Source organism: Myotis nattereri (assembly GCF_964212035.1).
Source record: "Myotis nattereri genome assembly, chromosome: 12".
NCBI classification, from domain to species: Eukaryota; Metazoa; Chordata; class Mammalia; order Chiroptera; family Vespertilionidae; genus Myotis; species Myotis nattereri.
This window is the reverse complement of record NC_138087.1, coordinates 60,644,556-60,667,321: the sequence shown is the minus strand read 5'-3', so window position 1 is coordinate 60,667,321 and position 22,766 is coordinate 60,644,556. Positions and strand designations below refer to the sequence as shown.

General features: G+C 38.6%; 2 protein-coding genes across 2 annotated transcripts; one reads left to right on the top strand and one right to left on the bottom strand.

Moving 5' to 3' along the window:
- Positions 1 to 709: 709 nt before the first annotated feature.
- Positions 710 to 3,014, bottom strand: OR13D1 (olfactory receptor family 13 subfamily D member 1; the record flags this gene model as incomplete). Its single annotated transcript, XM_081103147.1, is given in 3 exon segments — positions 710 to 787; positions 789 to 1,453; positions 2,990 to 3,014. Coding segments are annotated over 3 exon segments (768 nt in total).
- Positions 3,015 to 6,177: 3,163 nt separating this feature from the next.
- LOC308528219 (olfactory receptor 13C7-like) lies at positions 6,178 to 7,134 on the top strand (the record flags this gene model as incomplete). Its single annotated transcript, XM_081103764.1, has 1 exon — positions 6,178 to 7,134. The coding sequence occupies one exon, from the start codon at positions 6,178 to 6,180 to the stop codon at positions 7,132 to 7,134; it is 957 nt and encodes a 318-aa protein (XP_080959890.1).
- Positions 7,135 to 22,766: the final 15,632 nt, after the last annotated feature.

Here is a 22,766-nt window from a genome sequence, read left to right as displayed (position 1 = left end):
TAAAGAGACTGTTTAATTGTCAAAAGGAAAAAGAAATGCAATCTTACCACAAGAGGGGATGCTGGAAAATAAAACAATAGATGTTCAATCACAGCGACTGGAAAAGGAGACAGGAAAACAGAGGGAGAGAAAGGAAGTAGATGGAAGAGAGGAAAGGACAAGAGGGAGGAGAAAATGGAGAAAAGAAAAGAAGGAGAGAGAGAAAGGAGAAAGGAGATCATAGAGAACAGAGAGAAGAGAGATTCATCTTGAGGAAAAACCACGTGCCCTTATGGGACCCTGGGCAGAACTATATACACTTAGAAATCTCAGACAAGACACTCTTCCAAAGGTTTTACATGAGCATTCTGTCAAAAATAATATGAGACTTTACATGAATATTTGACTTTACAAGCAGATAAGTTCCCTTGACTTCATCTGTGAATACAAAAGATTTGATCTGGTCCCACTCCATAAGACAGTCCAATGATTTCATTGGCCCTTATGGGACCCTGGGCAGAACTATATACACTTAGAAATCTCAGACAAGACACTCTTCCAAAGGTTTTACATGAGCATTCTGTCAAAAATAATATGAGACTTTACATGAATATTTGACTTTACAAGCAGATAAGTTCCCTTGACTTCATCTGTGAATACAAAAGATTTGATCTGGTCCCACTCCATAAGACAGTCCAATGATTTCATTGGGTGCTTTTGAGTTTGTTGACTAGGGCATCGTGTACATAAAAAGGGCTGAACCATAGAATAAAATGACTACAGTCAGGTGGGATGAGCAGGTAGAAAAGGCTTTTATTTCTTCCTTCAGCAGAATTAATTATCAGTATGGAAGAGAGGATGAAAATATAGGATATGAAAATTAACAGTAGAGGAACCATCAATACAACAATGCTTGCTGCTGTCATAATAAGCACATTCATGGAGATATCTGAACATAAGAGTTTAAGAAGAGCCAGAATCTCACAAGTAAGATGGTTAATGATGTTATTCCCACAGAAAGGCAATGCCATTGTTAGGACTGTTTTCACTAAGAAGTATAGACAGCCTATGATCCAAGACCATGCAGCCATGTGTACAAACAGCACCCTGTTCATGATGATGGGGTACCTCAGTGGGTTGCAGATGGCCACATGCTGGTCATAGGCCATCACACCCAGGAGGACATACTCAATGGAGCTCAAACCAAGAGAGACAACCATCTGCAGAGCACTGCCACTTGAGGAGCTGGATTTTCTCTTAGCCCTAAATGTGGTGAGCATTGGGGAGATGAATGATGATGTATAACAGATGTACAAGAATGGGAGGTTTCCAAGGAGGAAATACATGGGGGTGGGAAGGTGAGAATCTAGGGTACTTATGATAATGAGGAGGCTATTTCCCAGGAGGATTACCACAAACATGATGAGGCAGAGCACAAACAGAAAAAGTTGAAGCTCCGGGTATTGGGAAAGTCCTACCAGAAAGAATTGGTTACGGCTGAGTAATTCCCCATCTCTTTGTGTCCATGCCACCTTCAAGGTTTAGAAAAGGACAAGACTCGGAATTTTGATCTTTTAAAATGTGGATGTATCAAATGACTTTCACTTCTATTATTTTGTTTTATTCTTAGAACAGATCCTGTTCAAATTGATACATTTTTAATCTTATTTCTATGGCATTTCCATGTTTGAGTGAGGAAGAAATTAGATTATGTTAATTTGCTCTTTTCAGAACTGGGATATATCACTTTTTTATCGAATGGTTAATTAGATTAAAAAGTTAATAAGAAAGAAACAGCCCTCTTACTGAGACCTATCTTTGAACTGAGTTACATTAGATTGTCCTGTGTTATTTTCCCCATGCCTCCATCTCTTTCTATTAACCACATAATCACATTAATTGTTGTGTTGTTGTTTTTCTTAATTTAAATCACACCTCTGATCCTTTCACTGCTTGGCTTTGGGATATCCCATTTAAATTCTAATTAACTAATCACAAATTGATGTCCCTGTTCTGTTCTTTATATCATGGATTAATTGGTAGTTACTTATTTGCCTTTGACTATCCCTATAATCTGTCATGTTATGTCTTTCTAGATTCTTTCCTGCCAGATACAAAGTCCTCCTGTTAGAGAAACATGCTAAAAGCAAGTGAGAGAATGATCATGAGTCTGTGAGAGAGACTCTTTTGATGAAATGAGTGAATATACTGATCATAATGTAGTTGTACTATGGTGAATATTTACCATTTTGATAAACTTTAGCTTGAGGATCTAGATCAGCGGTTCTCAACCTGTGGGTCTCGACCCCTTTGGCGATCGAACGACCCTTTCATAGGGGTCGCCTAAGACCATCCTGCATATCAGATATTTACATTACGATTCATAACAGTAGCAACATTACAGTTATGAAGTAGCAACAAAAAGAATTTTATGGTTGGGTCACAACATGAGGAACTATATTTAAAGAGCCAGAAGGTTGAGAACCACTGATCTAGATGAAGTTTTGTGTTCATTCAACAAAAATGTATGAAACATTGCCCTTATCTAACTTCAAGGTGATGAAACTAAATTTTCTAGGCTTATTATGAAATTAAAATTTTGTTCACAATTTAGATAAAATATAGCCATATTTGAGTAAATTATTTTATGGGACAGAAGAGGTTGGAGCCAAATCAAGTGTCTGGTCCTTAATTATGTGGTTAATTTGTCTTTAGACAGACTGAAATGGACAGATATACCAGCTTCCTGGTAAAGGAACAAGAAGATGGCATGTGAATACCATATAAATAAGAGATACAGAGGGAGCAGGGAGTTAGGGAGCCAGAGAAGTGTGTGCCAGCCACTACAGGGGAAAGCGTGGATTGATGCACGGCCCAGCAAGAAGGAGAGCAATGTGAAGGCAGAAGCCAGGGCAAGCTCTGTTTGAAGTATAGTCAGGCAGTAGGGGAGCTGATCCCAGATATTAAGACCCTAGACATTGGCTTGCCATTCTTGTAATGGCTGTAGTACCTGGCAGAGGACTAAAGTGATTCATGGGGACCTAGGGAAGAAGCAGACAGAGTTTGTGGAACAAGGCGGTCTCAGTTAGTAAACACTGAATGAATGAAATCAGAAGGGAGAGTTGATAGACTAGGGCTTGGAAATGTTGAAGCACAGTAATTAATCATGAGTCTCAATAAGTTCATCCTAATTGTTTCTTCATACCACATTTGTCCTGGAAAGGGGTGGAGGGTTGAAGCTATAGTCGTATTTATATGGTGTGTAGGTACATTTGAGACAACAGAATATAATTCTGTACCTACCAGAGTAGTTTAGAGAAATACACTAAATATTTTCTCCTCTTTCTCATTTAAAAATTCTAAAAATAGTATTGTCTCACAGTACTGCCTTGATACCTTCGTTCTAGGAAAGGCCAGAACTGGCAGTGATGACAGGTGGGCAACCCAGGCTTGGACTGGATTTCATGTGAGTCCAGTCACAGGAAGTTAGGTTTGCCAGGTTAGCAAATAAAAATAGATGACGCCTAGTTAAATTTGAATTATTTCTAATTGCTTTTGCATATGCACACTGGGATAAAAGTATTGCATAGGAAATTCTTGTACTAAAAATTACTTGCTGTTTATCGGAAATAAATTACAAGTATCTATATTAAGTACCTCTTTAATTATATTTCTATAACTATTTGGCTCTACTCTAACATTATTTTGTTTTACATGATTTGCTTATAAAACTTCTTGCAGTTACATTTGCATTGTAATATAGCTTTATTGTGGTCACATCAAAACTATTTAATTCATTTGTCCACTGAACATTCATTAATGAGAAAACATGTTCAACATTTGCATTGCAAGCCAGTATACCAAAAATGTATTTGCATAAAGTTAAGAACTCTGAGAATTGGTTTTCAAATTTGATTTGTTGAAGCATAGAATACCATTTTTCATGGCATAAGTTGCTTTCATATTGTTCAAGATTATGTTGCATCTTTTGCTCAATAACTTTTTATGATTATTATCCACTGACAAAAAAGAGTGCTGTTTTCTAATTTTATTCTATTCTTTTTAACAGTATACATGATTATTTTTATTGTTTTAATGCTGAAGAGTATTTTATAAAAGAGTATTTTATAATGATTGATTTCAAAAGATAGTCATGACATAATTATCCACTTCAATCAGAACTTCTTGTACTGTTCAGAAGTAAAGTACGGTTTGCTCATCTCATGGAAATTGTTGGCGTGGTCTGTTCTGTGTGTCTCATGCCAATGTGGGCATGACCGAAGGACAAGTTGGATAAGTTTGGGGTATTGTGTATATACAGGGTGGTAGGGCTTACAGTTGTTTGTATGGAAAATAATATAATAGTTAATAAAAATAATACAAGAATAAACTCTATTTCACATCTCACAACTGTAAACCCACTTTTGCCCAACCCTGTATTTGAAGAGAAGACATGAATGAGAAAAATTAAAATGACTGTGCATACAATCTGGCTCTTTTAGAGCGACCAGTGATAACAGTTTATGGGCTCTGTGACTCCAGGATTTAGAGGTCAAAATAAAGGATATCAGCAGATAATTTATTAAGAACAAAGCATCATTTTGACTTAAGTGTCACAGATTACTAACGCATCTCTCTATCAGATATAGTCAATTTTAATTTCCAGATCTTGACCATTTAACCTAGGTAGCAGTTTTAACTTTGCTCTTCCCAGACAGTTGTAAAGTCAGAAGAATTATTTGTTTTGTGAGTTACACTTCAATTAAATTGTATTAGCAACCTTGTCTTAATTGCTTCCAAGGGACTTCATCCCGAAAGTACTAGAAAGTTTCTAAATTCTATTCAATCCACATTGTGAACTTTAAATTGCTTTTGGGATTTAGGAACATCCTCAAAGCAGCACAGACTTGAGGTTGCTCTGGTGCTCTGTTGGCTGGTTCTTTAAAGGAGCCTCATAGTGTAATGAATGTCAAGAGCCCACCTTTCATCATTACTGGAAGTCAGTGCTATTTTGTCACTGGTAAATTATTCTTATTTTTTAGCAATAGCAATGGCAGATACTTGATGTTAATGAAAACTGAGAAGCAGATAGTTTAGTTATCTTACTGAACTTATTGAGATGAAATATATGAGATTAACAATCTCATAAAATAATAGGACTTCCGTTTCTGGCATTTTAATGTAGAAATGCTCTATATTCCAGTGAAATGGGATATAAATAATTATAACATATTTTGAGTGACTTAAATCTTTTTATTATGGGTAGTCTGAACATGCAGTGAGAGGAAGATCAGAAGAGCAGTTGTTAGAATGGAAGGAGCTGATTTCTGTGCAAGGAGAAGATAAAATGTATTTTCTCATACTTGGAAGTAAAAGAGTAAATTCCCTGTCACTTAAACTCTTAGATTATGCATCTATTTATGGTTTGGCTCTAGACTGAGACATGTTTTCTAGAGTTATTCTGAGAACAACTTGCCATTCATTATGTGTGTCAGATAGGAGAGTTACCTAGATGGTCCAATTTGTACTGGAAAAGACAAAGAATAACAATTTTATCTAAAAATGTTTTCTTTTACAAACACCTCTAATGCCAGTAATTAATGTTCTTAAGAGATTGCAGGTATACATTTCCTCCAAGTTAGAAATAACCAAAAGTTCTTTTTCTAAAAATATATCTTTTTGGTTTGTTCTCCTAATCACAAAACTCTTCTAAACTGAGGTTGTTACCATTGAAAAAGGAATATATATACTATTTTGTTTTAGTAGCTAAAGAATAGTGATTTTTGTTAAGGCTAATGTAGTTATTGTGGAGGAAAAACATATATATATATCTCCAATAATACTTTATATATTTTAGATTTGTCTGGTCAAAATGTTATAGTAAAACTGCATTCAAAATAATTTCAAATTCATAATGTAAGTGAGATACATAATTTAACCCAGTTGTGTGTCTTCTGAATCTTCTTTAACAAGGATTATTTTTTTGAGCTAAAGCCTCTTCTATGAAGTATACAAGTCTAACTGATCTAGCTTAGAAGATAGTAACATTCTTATCCTATCCACCAATCCAATTTTAGGTCCATATTACCCACAAGGAAGTCACTTAAGGATGCAGACAACTCTTACAGACACTGCTTTAACAGGTCCTTGTACGTTCTGGCTACTGCAGAATTCCTTTTGGTGAAAGAAAACATTAACATGGGGAAGACCAATCAATCTTCTGTGACAGAATTTGTCCTATTGGGGCTTTCTGGCTACCCAAAGCTTGAGGCCATTTACTTTGTTTTGGTCCTATGTATGTACCTGGTGATCCTGCTGGGAAATGGAGTCATCATAATCGTAAGTGTCTATGACTCCCACCTGCACACCCCCATGTACTTTTTCCTCAGTAACTTATCATTCTTGGACATTTGCTACACCAGTTCTTCTATTCCCCTATTTCTCAGCAGCTTAACTTCAAAGAAAACCATTTCCTTCTCTGGATGTGGAGTGCAAATGTTTCTCTCCTTAGCTCTGGGAACCACAGAGTGTGTCCTTCTCAGCATGATGGCATTTGACCGCTATGTGGCTATATGCTTCCCTCTGAGATACCCCATCATTATGAGCAAGACTTCCTATGTACCCATGGTTGCTGGGTGCTGGATTGCAGGGGGTGTCAATTCTGTGTTGCAAACCTCCTTTGCCATGCAGCTTCCTTTCTGTGGGAATAATGTCATTAATCATTTTACTTGTGAAATCTTAGCTGTCTTAAAATTGGCCTGTGCTGATATCTCTATAAACGTTATTTGCATGGCTGTTGCTTATATGATTTTTCTTGTTGTCCCAGTACTTTTCATTTTTGTTTCTTATGTTTTGATTATGTCCACCATCCTGAGAATTCCTTCTGCAGAGGGAAGGCGCAAAGCCTTCTCCACCTGCTCTGCCCACCTAACAGTGGTGATTATATTCTATGGAACCGTCTTCTTCATGTATGCAAAACCCAAGGCTAAAGACTCTTCCAGTGCAGACAAAGGATACATCACAGACAAAATCATCTCTCTCTTCTATGGAGTTGTGACACCCATGCTCAATCCTCTCATCTATAGTTTGAGGAACAGAGATGTGAAGGCAGCTGTGAAGAATATGTGTCAGAAATGCTCCTCACAGGGAACGTGAATGCTATTAAAAAAATTCCTTTACTCTGAATGCAGGTCTTGTTCTCACCTGAAACTTCCAAAACAAAAATAAGAGTTGGTGGTACCATTAATCCCTGAAACTAATTTTTCTGTTCCTGGTATTTAAATGTGAGAGAAATCTACGGCCTACCCATTCCCTTCATGACTGGATTAAAGAGAAAAGGTACAGAAATTTATGGGTAAAAGGATTTGTTAGGTCTGATCAAATAATTGAATCAATGCCCCTTCCCCTGGAAACTGACCTTTAGGCCACTTCACAATGGACGTTCCACTTGCTTAGACCACATTCCACTTGCTAACATGATTCTCTCTCCCCTCTGGACTACCCTAGAATCCGGACCTGCACAAGAGAATTCTCCACCCAGAAAAAGCCTGCCTAGAGTCCTTTAAAAACCTGACTCCCTGTCTTTGGGTGCTGGCACCATTTTGGGGCTTAGCCCATCTGGTATCCAGATGACTGAATTTATAATCCCTCACCACTTTGGCCTCATGCATTCCTCCTTTGGCGACCTTAACAGGATTCTCATTCCAACCATCTACTTTCTCATGGATAACAAAATTTAGTTCAGGAATGATGGATTTTATAATCTTATGTAAAAGGAAATATTATTTTACTAACTTAACCTCTTATCCTCTACATGCATTAGTTTTCTAGTCTCATCTCTTTTTTAGGAAGAAAATAGAAAGGGCCTTGTGAAGGGGCAGAGTACTATATGAACTCAACATTAAATGATTCTTATAGGGGATAATCTTTGAGCATTTAGATCAGCGGTTCTCAACCTGTGGGTCGCGAGCCCTTTGGCGATCGAACGACCCTTTCACAGGGTTCGCCTAAGACCACTCTGCATATCAGATATTTACATTACGATTCATAACAGTAGCAACATTACAATTATGAAGTAGCAACGAAAATAATTTTGTGGTTGGGTCACAACATGAGGAACTGTATTTAAAGGGCCAGAAGGTTGAGAACCACTGATTTAGAGGGAAAGGGTGAGGACTTCAGGGCATCAGGTACCTGGCCTGTGTACATGGCACAGAGAGACAAGAGTAGAAAAATGAAGCTATTTTTCATAGGGATGAACCGTGGCATGTTTGAGTGAAAACCTTTGTTACTGATAAATTACTCAAAAAATTACATAATTTCTAAAGAACTTGGTTGCAGTTAGTGGGTTTAGAGTGTTACAGATAAGTATTTTTTCAGTTACATGAATTTCCTATAGAATGTGAACTTTCCGTTCATTCAGTCATTTATTCCTTATTTTGATTATTCAATCAACCAGTATTTACTGACCACCTATTTTAGCTCAGGCATTGTGCTAACTATTGGTGATACCAAAAAACTAAACAACATGGAAACAAAAACAAAACACGATCAAGGAGCACACAGTCTTGTGGAATACAGACTGACACATAAATTGAGGACAAAAAATGTTAAATAATATTAATAACCTTATCCTCTCCTCTACCTTCTAAGCTGGATATTTTGTTTGCTTCCATAATATGTTAGGTCTTTATTGGGCTGAACAGAGTAATGGGTGGATTTGGAGTAGTTTAAATGGGATAAACTGAAAGGGCTTGGCCATCTTAAGAAACAAATGAAAGGGGACAGTGAGAAAGCGGGGATAATGCAACAAGGAAGAAAGCATTGCACACTAGAGATTTTTTTTTTACTGTTTTGATTTTTATCTTTATTGTTGAGATTATTACAGATATCCTTCTTTCCCCCCCCCCCCCCAATTGTCCCCCTCCACCTGGTTTATGCCCATCCCAGGCCTTTGCCACCCTATTGTCTTTGTCCATAGGTAATGCATATATACATGTAAGATCTTTGTTTAATCTATTCCCATTCCCTCAACCCCCTTCCCTCAGAATCATCAGTCTGTTTCATTTCCTTGCCTCTGATTCTGTTTATTCTTTTCATTAGATTTTGTATTCATTTATTTTGAGTTTTAGATTCAATTGTTGATAGTATGTATTTGTTGCCATTTTGTTCATATTTTTTTATCTTTTTCTTCTTTTTAAAGAATACCCTTTAAATAATACTGGTTTGGTGGTGATGAGCTCCATTAGCTTTTTCTTGTCTGTGAAGATCTTTACCTGACCTTCAATTCTAAATGATAACTTTGCTGGGTAGAGTAATCTTGGTTGTAGGTGCTTGCTGTTCATCACTTTGAATATTTCTTGCCACTTCCTTCTGGCCTGCATAGTTTCTGCTGAGAAATCAGCTGACAATCGTATGGGCATTCCCTTGTAGTTAATTAACTGCTTCTCTCTTGCTACTTTTAAGATTCTCTCTTTGTCTTTAGCACTTGCCATTTTAATTATGATGTGTCTTGGTGTGGTCCTCATTGGCTTCCTCTTGTATGGGACTTTCTGTGCTTCCTGGACTTGTAAGTCTATTTCTTTCACCAGATAGGGGAAGTTTTCTGTCATTATTTCTTCAAATAGGTTTTCAATATCTTGCTCTCTCTCTTCTGGCACCCCCATAATGTGAATGTTGGTATGCTTGAAGTTGTCCCAGAGGCTCCTTACACTATCTTCATATTTTTGTATTCTTTTTTCTTTTTGTTCTTCTGGTTGGGTGTTTTTTGCTCCCTCATATTTCAAATCATTGATTTGCTTCTCAGCATCATCCACTCCACTGTCGAATCCCTGTATATTCCTCTTTATTTCAGTCAGTGTATGCTTAATTTCTAACTGTTTTTTTCCCACTTTTTTTGGAGGTTTCTAGAAGATTCTTAAGTAACCTTATAACCATGGTTTTGAACTCTACATCGAGTAGTCTGCTCTCTTCCATTTCTTTCATTTGCAACATGCCTCCCTGTCTCCACATTTTGGCTGCTTCCCTGTGTTTGTTTCTATGTATTGGGTAAAGCTGCTATGTCTCCTTGAGCTGGTAGAGTGGCCTGGTGTAGTAGGTGTTCTATAGAGCCCAGTGGCTCAGCCTCCCCAGTCACCTGAGCTGGGAGCTCTAGGTGCATCCCTTTGTGGGCTGTGAGCACAGTCCTGTTGTAGTTGAGACTTAATTGCTGTTGGTGTTGCTGAGAGGAATTAACCTCCAGGCCAACTGGCTGTGGGGACCAGCTGAAACTACAGTGGAAGAGCTGCTGTGCAGGGGACACCCTTATGGAGCAGGACTTGCTTCAGAGGGGCTTTGGTGCTCACTGAGTCTGCCCCTTGAGTGTGCCACTTATGGATGTGTAGAGTTGTAATCTGGTATGGTCTCACACTGTCCACTGGGTACACTGGATCTTGGGTCTCCAGGGAGATGCAAAGTCAGCCACTGCTTGGGACTACCCAACAGAAGATACAGAGAGATCTGAAGATTCCTCCTCTTTGTATTGGGTTTGGAAGTGCCTAGATGAGGCCCACCTATGAAGCAATGCAAGCTGGTGCTGGTGCTGGTGCTGGGTTTTGGGCCATTTATTGGTTTGAGAGATTTTTATCCTGAGCAAGGATAGGCCATTCATATTCAAAAGCTGCTGCATATAGCTTGGGTGAAGTTGTAAATTGGATGAGGTGGGGTCTTAGGGAATCACCAGGGTGGAGCAAGCAGAAATGGCTGCCAGTCAGCCCTGAAACTGCGGAGGTACCAGCATAGGAACAGTGATCCCTGAGAGCACCTCTACCTGGGAGCTAGTCACCCTGAGTTCCTGCCTTGATGCCAGACAATCCAGTTCCTCCTCATATGTGTCTGTGTTCCCTAGCACCTCACCCTAGTGTTGGAGCTCAGAGGAAGTGGGAGCTTGTAAGTTCCATTCGTGGTGCCTGCCTTCTAAGAGAAACAGCTGTGTCTCCAGCAGCCTTTGTGTCACCGAGCCCCAGTATGCACTGGTTTTTACAGCCCGTTCTTCTTACTGCCTGTAGGGACTTCTTTTCCTAGCTCTGGGACCCTGGGCTGGGGGTCTGGTGTGGGGTTGGGACCCCTTACTCCTCCAGGTGGCCTCTGCAAAGATGATATCCCTCCTGATTAAAAAAGCCACACATGGCCCTACCTGGTTTTACTCAGTGGATAGAGCGTTGGCTGGTGGACTAAAGGTCCCAGGTTCGATTCCAGTCAAAGGCACATGCCCGGGTTGTGGGCTCGATCCCCAGTAGGGGGCGTGTAGGAGGCAGCCAATCAATGATTCTCTCTCATCATTGATGTTTCTATCTCTCTCTCCCTCTCCCTTTCTCTCTGAAATCAATAAACTATATTTTTTTAAAAAACCATACATGTGGGTGTCAGACCAATCTGTTCCACACATTTGTACACCCGACCAGTCTCAGTGTGTTTTCTTCTTTACTTCTCTAGTTGTAGGACTTCCATTCAGTTAGCTTTCAAGTGGTTCTGGATGATGGTTGTTCTATATTTTAGTTGTAATTTAGATGTGGTTGTGGGAGGCGGCGAGTACAGGCATTTACCTACACCACCATCTTCCTTTGAATCTCTCCAGATGGTTTTCAATCAAGGAGTATCTCTCAAACTTTAATGCATTTATAAACCACATTGGGAGTCTTTGAAAAATACAGATTCTGATAGACTAGGGCTGAGGTGAATCCTGAGTTCTGCATTTATGAACATGTTACAGGGTGATGCTGATGGCTCCTTTTCCACAGAGCACACAGAGTAGCAAGGCCGCTTAGATTGTCTCTCTTCAAAACCTGGGAGAGCACCACTGCGGCTTCAACTGTGTATAGAGTGGTACTTGGATAGTACACAGTGTGAAATGGAACGTTCTAGTGAGATTTGAAGGTGAGACTGCTGTGTGGTTTATTGCAAATGGGTTCAGGTTCTTCACGATTTTAGATATACAAGCAACCAAATTGCATATAGGTTGTCCATAGGAAAGTAAATAGACTTGTTGAATTTTCAGTTAGGGCCAACATTTTTAAAATAATGGATTTTGGGTCAACTAAAGCACCAGAGTTTTTCATAAAAACGCATGGAGCAAATGTCTTCAATTTGAAAACAGAATTAAAAAGTAAATATTAGCAAATGACCTTCCTGTTTAGAGTGAATGAATCACAGAATGTCCTTTTAAAAACAGCTCTGTATCCTCATGGTATTCTGCCACAGCTACAAACTGTATCTCTAAATAAATAAATTAATTGATCTAATGGATGAGTTCTACTTAATATTTTAATACAATGATTGTGGAGGTAATATAGGATTTGCCTTGTGATAGTCATTTGCCAACAATTTATGCTGCTTTCTGAGGAAACAATGCTCAGACCATTTAGTCGGTATATAAGGAGGTTTATAATCCTATTGAGTATGGAAAGGAGGACTCTTATTCAATTCAAGCTGTGCCAAACTATGCAGACTTACAAAGAGAGCAGGAAGAGGTGGATAGGCCAGATATACTCCTATTCAGTACTGTTTGAGATTGGAATTTGATTTAATTAATCAACCTATTAGTCTGCATATAAATATCTGATCGAGGCTTTGAATAAGCATCAGTAGTCTGGAGTCTACACTGAAGCTGTTTTAGGGAAGGTATGAATCAGGTCCAATGCCATTTCTTCTCTTTTAACTTCTCCAAAATGTTTAATCCTATTTAGAAATTATTTTGAGAAAATAATTATTTTATGCTGTGACTAAGGTTGTATATTTGGTACTCAGCCCTAAAATGATTGCTGCCAAAAGCTTTTACTTACAGACATTTCTATAGGAAGCCACCCAGCTCTTTTGATGCTTAAAAAAATCTAATTAATTGAGTAGAGGCCATTATTTTTATTTCTCTCTTAGTGCTAGAGTAACTCCTTTAAGAAGGAACTGATAAATTCTAAACATTTTGTCCTTCAAAAGAGTACTGTGTTGAATACCTTTGAAATGTTTCCTGTATCTTTGTTTTCTTCTATAAGATGGAGTGCCATAATCTGTTTGGATAAAGGAAATGAAAAAATTTAAGACTAGTATGTAACAAATTTTTATTTATTTCCCATAGAACTTGGACTTTTAGATAATCTTGCCATCATTGTTATGCTATCATTTGAACTTGTTTTTCATGTTTGTCTATTTTGATGATGGGAAATTATGAAATCATCACAGTACATCAATCATTTAATAGATTATTTTACAACTATTGAATAACATTTTTGAAGAATTTATATTAATAAAAAATATTTATGTTTAACTGAAAGAAAAACAAAAACTAATATTCAGCATTGTACGCAAAACCTAAACCAAGGAAACATGCATTATTGAGGTTGGAAAGATATATCCCCCAAAAATTAACCATGGTATTTTTTCTGAAATTTCTAAATTTCTAAAATAAATATGGATACATATGGATAACAGAAAACTATAATTTAAAATAAAGAGAAAAATTTAAACAGGTACCTAATTATGTTAGAATAATTAAGTCATAGTAAAAAAAAAAGGGAAAATCTCAATTTAAACTGTGTAAGCAACTTCTTTAGGCCTGGAGATTACACATTGATTCTGAGTTGCACAGCATGCCTATTAAGATATTCTACATCCTAAGTGATGTCATAACAGATAACTATAACTTTAAAAAAATTGGTGAGGGGCCTTATTTGGCTTTATAAAATTATCACTATTTCCTAGCATTAATAAAATAGGTTGAATAAAGTATTAATTAAATTTATTCTCTGCCAAGAAAACTAAAAAAAATTTCATTCCTTGAAACATCATTCTGATGTGATTTATTTGGGTGTTTCTCTTAAGTAATGTTGGATATAGGATTTTGAGGATCCCCTGTGACTTGGGGAGAAGGATGGAATGGGAAAAGAACTTAGTTCTTGAGAAGAAACCTTAGAAAGATGTCCAGGAAGCAATGCCTTGTGATCAGGTCACTGAATTTCAGAAACAATGATGTTGAACACCAGTTTTAACTTGTTTCTTGTCCAGTGCCATGATCCTTCCCCTCCCTCCCCATTATTTTTAGACCTTTAGTCAAACTCTGTTTTTCCTGGATTAGTGGTTTTGTGGAAAGCAAATTGCATTTGCATTCATTATTTGGGTGAAGCAGTTCAAGAAAAGGAGAGCACTGCTTGTTGTAGATATAGAATATAACTGAGAGCTCCTTTTAATTGTTTAAATTAGATAGATGGTGATTTTATGCCAATTAATTTGGGTGATAGGTATATCTGTTTAGGTGAATTCTTTGGGGATTCCTACAGTATGGAGTGGGACTAAGTTACAAGTTAGGTTGTAGAGTTACAATAAGAAAACTGAATAGCTCGATGTCTTCTACATTTTCATTATATGGTTCCAAAATTTCTGAATTTATTGTGAATTTCAACATGCTACTCATATTCACATAAACACATGCAAATTCTGAGTTTGAATCAAATGCAATCATTTTTAGATTATTTTGTAAAATAAAATTTTTCTTTTCTTACTAATTTAACAAATTCAAATTAAATATCAATATATAAAAATGCTTATAACAATGCCCAGAACCTTATAAGTTTTTATTCTCATTCTTATTATTTATAACCAAGAGTTAATGTGCCTAAATTAGGTCTTTCTAGTATATTATCAATAAGGCATGGTAGCATGAACAAAAGTCTGGATAAAACCATTAGAATATGTTTGGAATGAGGATTCCAGCAAGTATCTGATTATAGACTGAGAATGGGGTAAGACACATCTTTAAGACTTCCAATTGGTTATTTGAAATACAGTAATGGATCTAATATAATTAAGTCTTCAGGGATTATTCTTGAAGTTTTCAAAAGTTTTGAACATCTTTCCTCTTAAGCAATTTGAAGTTATGGCTTAGAAAATTGCATAAGTCCCTGAGAGCAAGAAATATTTAAATGACCTTCCTGAGCCTGGAGAAGATTCTTTGGAGAATTTCTTGGGTCTTTAGAATGGGGCAATATTTCAACCTGGGCTGGAAGGGCAAATGAATCTTCCAGATTCTCAAAGACTCATTTTCCTCTTACTTTGAACTAGCAGAACCAAAATACATTTCCTTTGTAATCAATATTGACTGTACCGTATAGGTTTTAAAACAATTTTGAAATAGTAACTTTGCCATCAATGTTTTCCAGACAACAAGTCCTGTGACACTCTGGCTCCTCAATGGTAACACCTTCAGAAGTTCATCAACCTCATAGAACATTTTGTACAAAAGGCTGCAAATAGAAGATCAAGGCAAAACTATCGGCTGTGTGTTGCATCCTAAGAGGTGAGTTGACCTTCCATTTAGAGGTTATTGCTGAAAACATGCTACTAACAAATCCAAGGGGATGTCAGTCCAATGAACTGAGTTGAAATAGGCTATGTGTTTTGGGATAGGATATTTCTTTTACCATAGAGAGTCTAAAGAGAATAGGACTAAAAATCATTCTAAGAGGTTTTTCTTGGATATAGTAAGAAAATAAAGAAAAAAATGAAAAAATATGACCAAAAAGTAATTTGAAATACAAAGTAATTTAAATAACCAAAAAGATGGGTATTTAGGTCTAAAACTTATCTTACAGGAAATAGAGATTCATTTAGTCCAAATATACTTTACTGCTTCCTTAATGTCAGTACAAGTGCCTTCATGTCTAATGTTGTCATTTCTAACTGGTGCAATAAGGTTGCTGTAAAATAGGCAGTGGACTTGTACCCTTGATTCAGAATGTAAAGGCTGGTGTCACCAAAGTTTTGATTCTGTAACAATATACCTCGTAGCACTAATTCTGTTCCCTTTGGTTCAGTTAGCAAATGTATGTCCAGTGCTGATCATGAGCAGACAGTCCCTGTCCTGAGGCTTCTGCACTGAGGATGCTATTTGGAAAATTTCATTACTTGCTCTTGAATACATCTTTTGATCTGTGCAAAAAGAAAAGGACGAAGAACAATGAGTTCTTAGCTAACAGGAAATAATTTTGGCTTTCATAGTTATGTTTGCATGAGTATTTTGGGAATGGTTTTGAGAACTTTTAATTCTTCTTTCTTGTTGTTGGTAATGTATTCCCATGGTGACTTTAGACATAATATTTCACACACACACACACACACACACACACACACACTTTCATTTAACTTTTAGATGAATGAATTGAAATAGCCTTTCTTCAAAACAATGTCAACCCCTTGAGTTCCTTATTTTAAATGGCATCGGCCTTTGCTATAGTTGTATAATGCCCTTCATTGCAAAGTGAATAGAGTTTGGTATAATGTGCATCCATGTCATATCATAGATGTCATGAATATTAGTAGGTTGGTTGAGTAAGAAGAGAGCTACCTAACAGGTCTGATTATAAAAATTTAAATGTATTCTTGTAAGAGCATGAAACTGGGGACAGAAGTGTAAAAGGACTCAAAAAAAGAGTAAGTAAAGGGAAGATGAAGCAAACCAAAATAGTGCCTGCCATAGGGTAGTTGCTCTATTTGCATTGTTTTATTAACTCTCCCCAGAACACCACAATGATGCTATTAAGGTCCTTTTATAGGTAAGGATATTGAGACACAGAAGTTAATTGCCCAAGGTCACATAGCTAGTTACTGGCCTTGTAAGCAGAGGGACCATGGATGAGTGACCCTAGCTCTGAGGTCATTGCTGGCCATAGACAGATTTAATCCATATAGAAACCATGTAGAGTATGTGTCCATGGGCTCTGCACAGAGCCAGAGGCCTATCATTGATCCAATCCACCGAACAAAGGCTTTCAGTGAAGACTGAGGGAAGCAGTGTGGACTGAATTGACAGCTTGTGCAGGCCCCCAGTCAAGATAGGGTTGGGAAGAAGCAGAACTGGGGAAATAGGAGGTGGAGTGCCCTGTGGCTGATTCTGCAACACAGACTTGCACCACACCCTCTTGCTAGGCCATGTGGTGCTTAAGCTTCTGTCTGATAATTGGGAAAGCCATCTCACAGGAAGTTTCCCTCCAAGCTTGATAGCTGCCTACTCCTCTCTGTGGTTGGGGATGTGGAGCGGGTAATTGTGTTTATTGAATTTTAATATTTTTAACATCCTGTGACTTCATGCTAGAAGTTTTCTATTGTTTATAGAAACTTTGTGTAGAAAGACTTGCTCTAAAGCACATCTGTATGTCAGTAAAAATCTCAATCTCAAATTCAATAAAACATACATGTTCTTTTTAATAGACAAAGAGAGCTTTCTTTGTGAGACAGTGAAATTGCTTTTTAGTCATCATTTAACAGGGAATTGGGATTTGGGTGGGTAGCATTACAAAGGTGATCTGGGACTCAGAGTAAAAGAAGCACGTATTTTTATGGTGTGAAAGAATCTCAAAGTATAAAAGGTAGAATTGATTGAAATAAGGACAAAATAGAATAAAAGTTGAAGTGCCCTAATAATGACAAAAGGTAATAAAGGTAATTAGAAGCTAGTTGAAATACTCCTAAAGGATTCAATTCAGAATTAAAATTTTCTGTCAATTTGCTGAATAAGGAGAAATGGTCTACATGTTAAGTGCCTATTTGCTTTGTGAATGAATTAGAACACCTTCAATGGATTTTGTGTCCATGAATAAGGATATTGCTATAAATTAGTATGTGTGTTGGGGTGGGGGAGAGCAGGTAGGCAAGCTCTATTTCTGAGGGAAAATTAAAAGGAGTGGTCTGAGACTTTGAGTCAAGCTTTTTGAATGCAAAACCTACCTTTCCTGACCCCTGAATGATGGCAGTAGTTATTTCCAGAGGATTCACCCAAGATAAGAGGTGTCAATGAACTTTTAGAAGATGTCCCTTTGATCATAGTGTTTCTTTCAGTTGGATTTAAGAAGCAACTAGTTAAAATGGCAACTAAATGTGTTTGCATTAGGAGAATGAGAAGACAAATCACAGACTTGTAGACAAAATATGTGTCATATATCTGATTAATGATTCTTAGCCAGAATATGTAAAGAACTCTCAAAACTCAACAATTAGAAAACAAACAACCCAATTAAAAATGATCAAAATACATAAAGGACACTTTACTATAGAGAAAATAAAGATGGGAAAAAATTCCCCAAACGTTAGTCATTAGGGAAATGCAAACTAAAATTATGATGCAATATCGCTGCATACCTACTAGGATGTGTAAGAAATATATATACTGACAATACCAAGTGTTGATGAGGATGGAAAGCAACTTGAAATCTCATACACTTCTTGTTGGAGTGCAAAAATGAGATAGCCACTATGGAAAACTGTTTGGCTGTTTCTAGTAAATTTAGGTATGCATATCTCATATCATTCAGTATGTTGCTCATGGATATTTGCCCTAGAAAAATGGAAATTGATCACACAAAAATCTGGGCATGAATATTTATAGCAGCTCTACTCATAATTGCCCCAAATTGGAAACAGCTCAAATGTCTTTCAACAGGTAAATAGATAAACAAACTATAGTGCCGGGGTCCAACCCCAGCAGGTCCAGGGGTTCCCAAAGGCGTAGACGGAGTCGGCGAAGAAGGAATGACATGGAGACAGCGTTCAGTTGATCAGCAGCCTAGCCAGGATCTCCAGCCAAGTTCTGGTCTGAATCTCCAGAGAGGTTCTGCTGTTTATTGTTTTGTTACATCCGTATTTATACCAGTTGATTTTAATCCTGTCAATTTCTATTACAAAGGTTAGGGCGTTTCTTATCTCCATTCCAGGGAGTAAAGATTATGTAGCTTAAGCATGATTGTTTGTAGTGATTAACTACCCGCCTGGCACTTAGTTAAGGAGTTTCATCCCCTCCCTAACTTCAGGGAAAAGTTCCTACCTGGGGAAACAACCTTTCTAGGAGAGGCATCCCCTCCCTGACTTCAGGGAAAAATTCCTACCTGGGGAAACAAACTTTCTAGGAGAGGCATCCCCTCCCTGACTTCAGGGAAAAGTTCCTACCTGGGGAAACAACCTTTCTCGGAGAGGTGACCTTGGTTAAAACACACAGCGCTAAGGGGAGCAAACATATTAAGAACAGTATGCTATATACGCCAGGTCCCTTGAAACATATGCTGTGCAGATGTTTCTTTCCTGCAGCGACTGTGTCAAGCAGCAAGGATGGACCGGCTTCCGGCAAATTCCCCCTTTTTTATTTTTTAAATGATCACGCATGCAAATCAGTGGCCACCTCTCAGATTGGGCCATTTAAGTCTCGGAAGAAGATTGGCAAGCAATGATAGTGAGCATAGCTATAAACATAGTGGATGGAGCGCAGAAGGAGCCCCATTCCTGTAGAAGGTTGCCAGCCTCTTCAGTCAAGGGATTTCAGCTGTCCTCAAGTTGTTGGTTTGATTGTCTTTGTTGGTCTGGCTAGTGGGCGGCGTCACTGGCGACAGGCTTCCCGAAGCGTCAGCAAGTTGAAGGGCTGCATCAAAGGGTCCATCAGGGCCGTGGTTGATGGTGGTGTCGATGTCCGAGGAGGAGTAAGCTGTGCCCTCTGTATCCAGCTGATATGGAAAATGGAGGGTAGTAGAAAAAGAAGAGAAAGCAAAAGAACTACAAGGCATGGAAGTGTTTAGAAAAAAGAGGGAGAAGGGAAGAAGGCAGCATCCTGACACAGCCCTTTCCTTCAGCTTCCCCTTTCCCTGTGGTCCCAGGTAGAAATGGGAAACAAGTCCTGTTGCAGTGAGAGGGCAGCTGCTGTCAGCCAGTCTCTGTCTTTACCTGGGTCCCGATCTGAGCTGGGCATGGGAAGCAGGAAGCAGCCATGGGGACAGGAGACCTTCCTCAGAAGGGGCGAGTGTTCAAGCCCCTGCACCATTGGGGAGGGGGGTCTGTGCCCCACCTTTGTTGCACCCCAAGTTTTCTCCTACTGGCCCCCGACTGTGCCTGTCTTAGGTTGCCCCACCCTGTGGAGTCTTACCCGTCGTTGACTACCAGTCATCTCTGGGCCAAGTAGGGTGATGTGAGGTTCAGTTTTGTCTCCTTGATAGCCTATGTCCCTCTGGCCTCCATGCCCAGCAACTGCCTTTGGATTCCCTCGCCTGCTGGCGGGGCTCTGGCATTGATCATAGGGAACTCAGGTTTCTTCTCTAGAGAGGGCCCAGCTTATGCCATTGGGCCAGAGACAGATCCATGGTACCAGCCACCATGAGGCTTCAACCTCAGCATGAACAGAGAGCTCAGGCAACAGCTATGGGCAATTGGATTGTAAGAAGAGGGTCCCTCTTGGCACAAGGGTAAGAGGTGCCAATACAGGACAAAGGAGAGTCCTGGAACAGGGCTTTCTCAGCCCAGGATGTCAGGCTCTTGGCACAAGACAACTCCATGTATTGGGCATATACCAAGCATCCCTAGTCATGGCATAAAAGGGAGATGCCCTTCCTGGAACAGTAGGGTAGGGAGATTCTAGAAAACGCCGTGTTCAGGAAAGAAGGAGAAAGGCCAAAGAACCAGCAAGCAAGTAGTTAGATTTTAAAAAAAGGAAAAAGGAAAGGAGATGTGGGGCAAAGCTGGGACATGTGGAAAGACAAAACGGAGGCACATGTAATCCTCCCAATGGACAGATTGTTCCAGCTCAGGGCTGCACATCTGCTGCAGACGGGCACTGGTCAGGTGTGCTATGATGAGGCAGAGATGGCGGGCGGTGAGACATAAGGTCGGACTAGACGGTCTGGAATCCACACAGGTGAGTCTGCGTCCTGTGGAAATATACAAGCATATCCTCTCCCCTGGGTTAAAAGTACATCAGGTCCCTTCCAGGCTCCTGTAAGCAAGTCTCTCCATTTGACGAGGGCTTTAGGTTTAGTTAGATCAGGGTTCCAATGCCTGTACATCGGGGAATTTCCCTCAGAATCTACATTTAGTATATTAATTACAAATTGAGCATGTTGTAGAACATGATGAGGAGAGGAATATTTAAACTCATTTTCTTGTAATTTTTTAATTTGTGTTTTTAAAGTTTGGTGAGCCCTTTCTACTATTGCTTGGCCTTGAGGATTGTAGGGTATTCCTGTAGTATGTGCGATGCCGAATGTAGAGCATAAGTTTTTAAAAGCTCTAGAGGTATAGGCAGGCCCATTGTCAGTTTTAAGTGCCCTTGGTATTCCTAGGTAGGAAAAGCATTGGAATAGATGTTGACTTACATCTTTAAAGGCTTCTCCTGTACGTGCAGAAGCAAGGATAACATGAGAAAAGGTATCAATACAAACATGCACATAGCAAAGTTTGCCAAAAGATGGGACATGAGTAATATCCATCTGCCATAAGTCACAGGGTCTAAGTCCTCTTGGATTAACTCCAGTAGCAGGGCTAGGAAAATGAGTAGGACAATGGCCGCAGTCACGCACAATACTTCGAGCAGCTTCTCTAGATATGCGATAATATAGACGGAGAGCAGAAGCATTTTGATGGTGAATGGCATGAGACCGCCGGGCTTCTTCTAGAGCTGTACAAACTACTGGGCGAGTTAGTAAATCCGCCTGATAATTTCCTTCGCTTAAGGGTCCTGGTAGGCAGGAATGAGCTCTAATATGTCCAATATAGAAAGCCTTTTCTCGTTTGTGAATGCAAGTTTGTAGCTGAGTTAACAAAGAGAAAATGGCTGTTCTTCCTTGTGGGAGAGAGGCGGTCTCAATATGAGGAAATAATTTAACTATATATTGAGAGTCAGTGTACAAGTTAAAGGGAACCTGTTGCAATTGTTCAAAAGCATAAATGACTGCCAAAAGCTCTGTTCTCTGAGCTGACGTCTCTAGAGTTTGTTGAACATGGGTTATTGAGTCAATGATTGTTACTGCCCTACCATTAGAGGAACCATCTGTGAATACTAAGGAGGCAGGAGGTGATAATGGTTCTTTTGAACATTTAATAGGAAATATAAACGGATGTAGGGAGAGAAATTGCAATATAGGTGATCTTGGCAAATGATGTAAAATTTGTCCTGGGAAGTTACCTATAGCTATTTGCCACTCTTCTTCAAATTGTAATAGTGTGTCTAATTGTTCTCTTTTATAAGGTATTATTATCTCAGTAACTTCTCTTCCAAAGAGTTCGATACTGCGTCGTCTACCTTTGATAATGAGAGTGGCCACTAGGGAGGGATAGGGTGGTACAATCTTCCTAGGAGTGACAGGTAAATGTATCCATTCTAATGGTCCTTCCTGCCACAAGCATCCTGTAGGAGTATATTTAGTGGCTAGAATAATTAAGGCCCAAGATTTGGAATAATCTAGATACTGTAGTTGCTGTTTATTGATGGCCTGTTCTATTTTTGCTATAGCCTTTTCTCCTTCTACAGTTAATTGTCGGGGAGACTTAGGGTTAGAATCTCCCTTTAAAATGTCAAATAGAGGTTTTAAGTCAAGAGTGGTTATTTTTAGATATGGCCTGACCCAGTTGATATCACCTAATAGTTTCTGATAATCATTCAATGTGTTTAAATGATCTTTTCTTAATTGTAGAGGCTGATGGGTGATAGTAGAGGTATGTAATATTCTGCCTAAGTATGAAAAAGAAGGTTCAGTCTGAATCTTTTCTGGGGCTATTTTTAGACCATGTTCTTCTAAAGCAAGGATGGTCTGAGTAAGAATTTCCTGTAAAGTAGCCCGATCTTTATGAGCTAGTAAAATATCATCCATATAATGAATAAGATATAGATCTGAAAATTTCTTTCTAATAACTTGCAATGCCTGATCTACAAACTTTTGACATAATGTAGGACTATTTTTCATCCCTTGTGAGAGAACCTTCCATTGGTATCTCTGATAAGGCTGTTTAAAGTT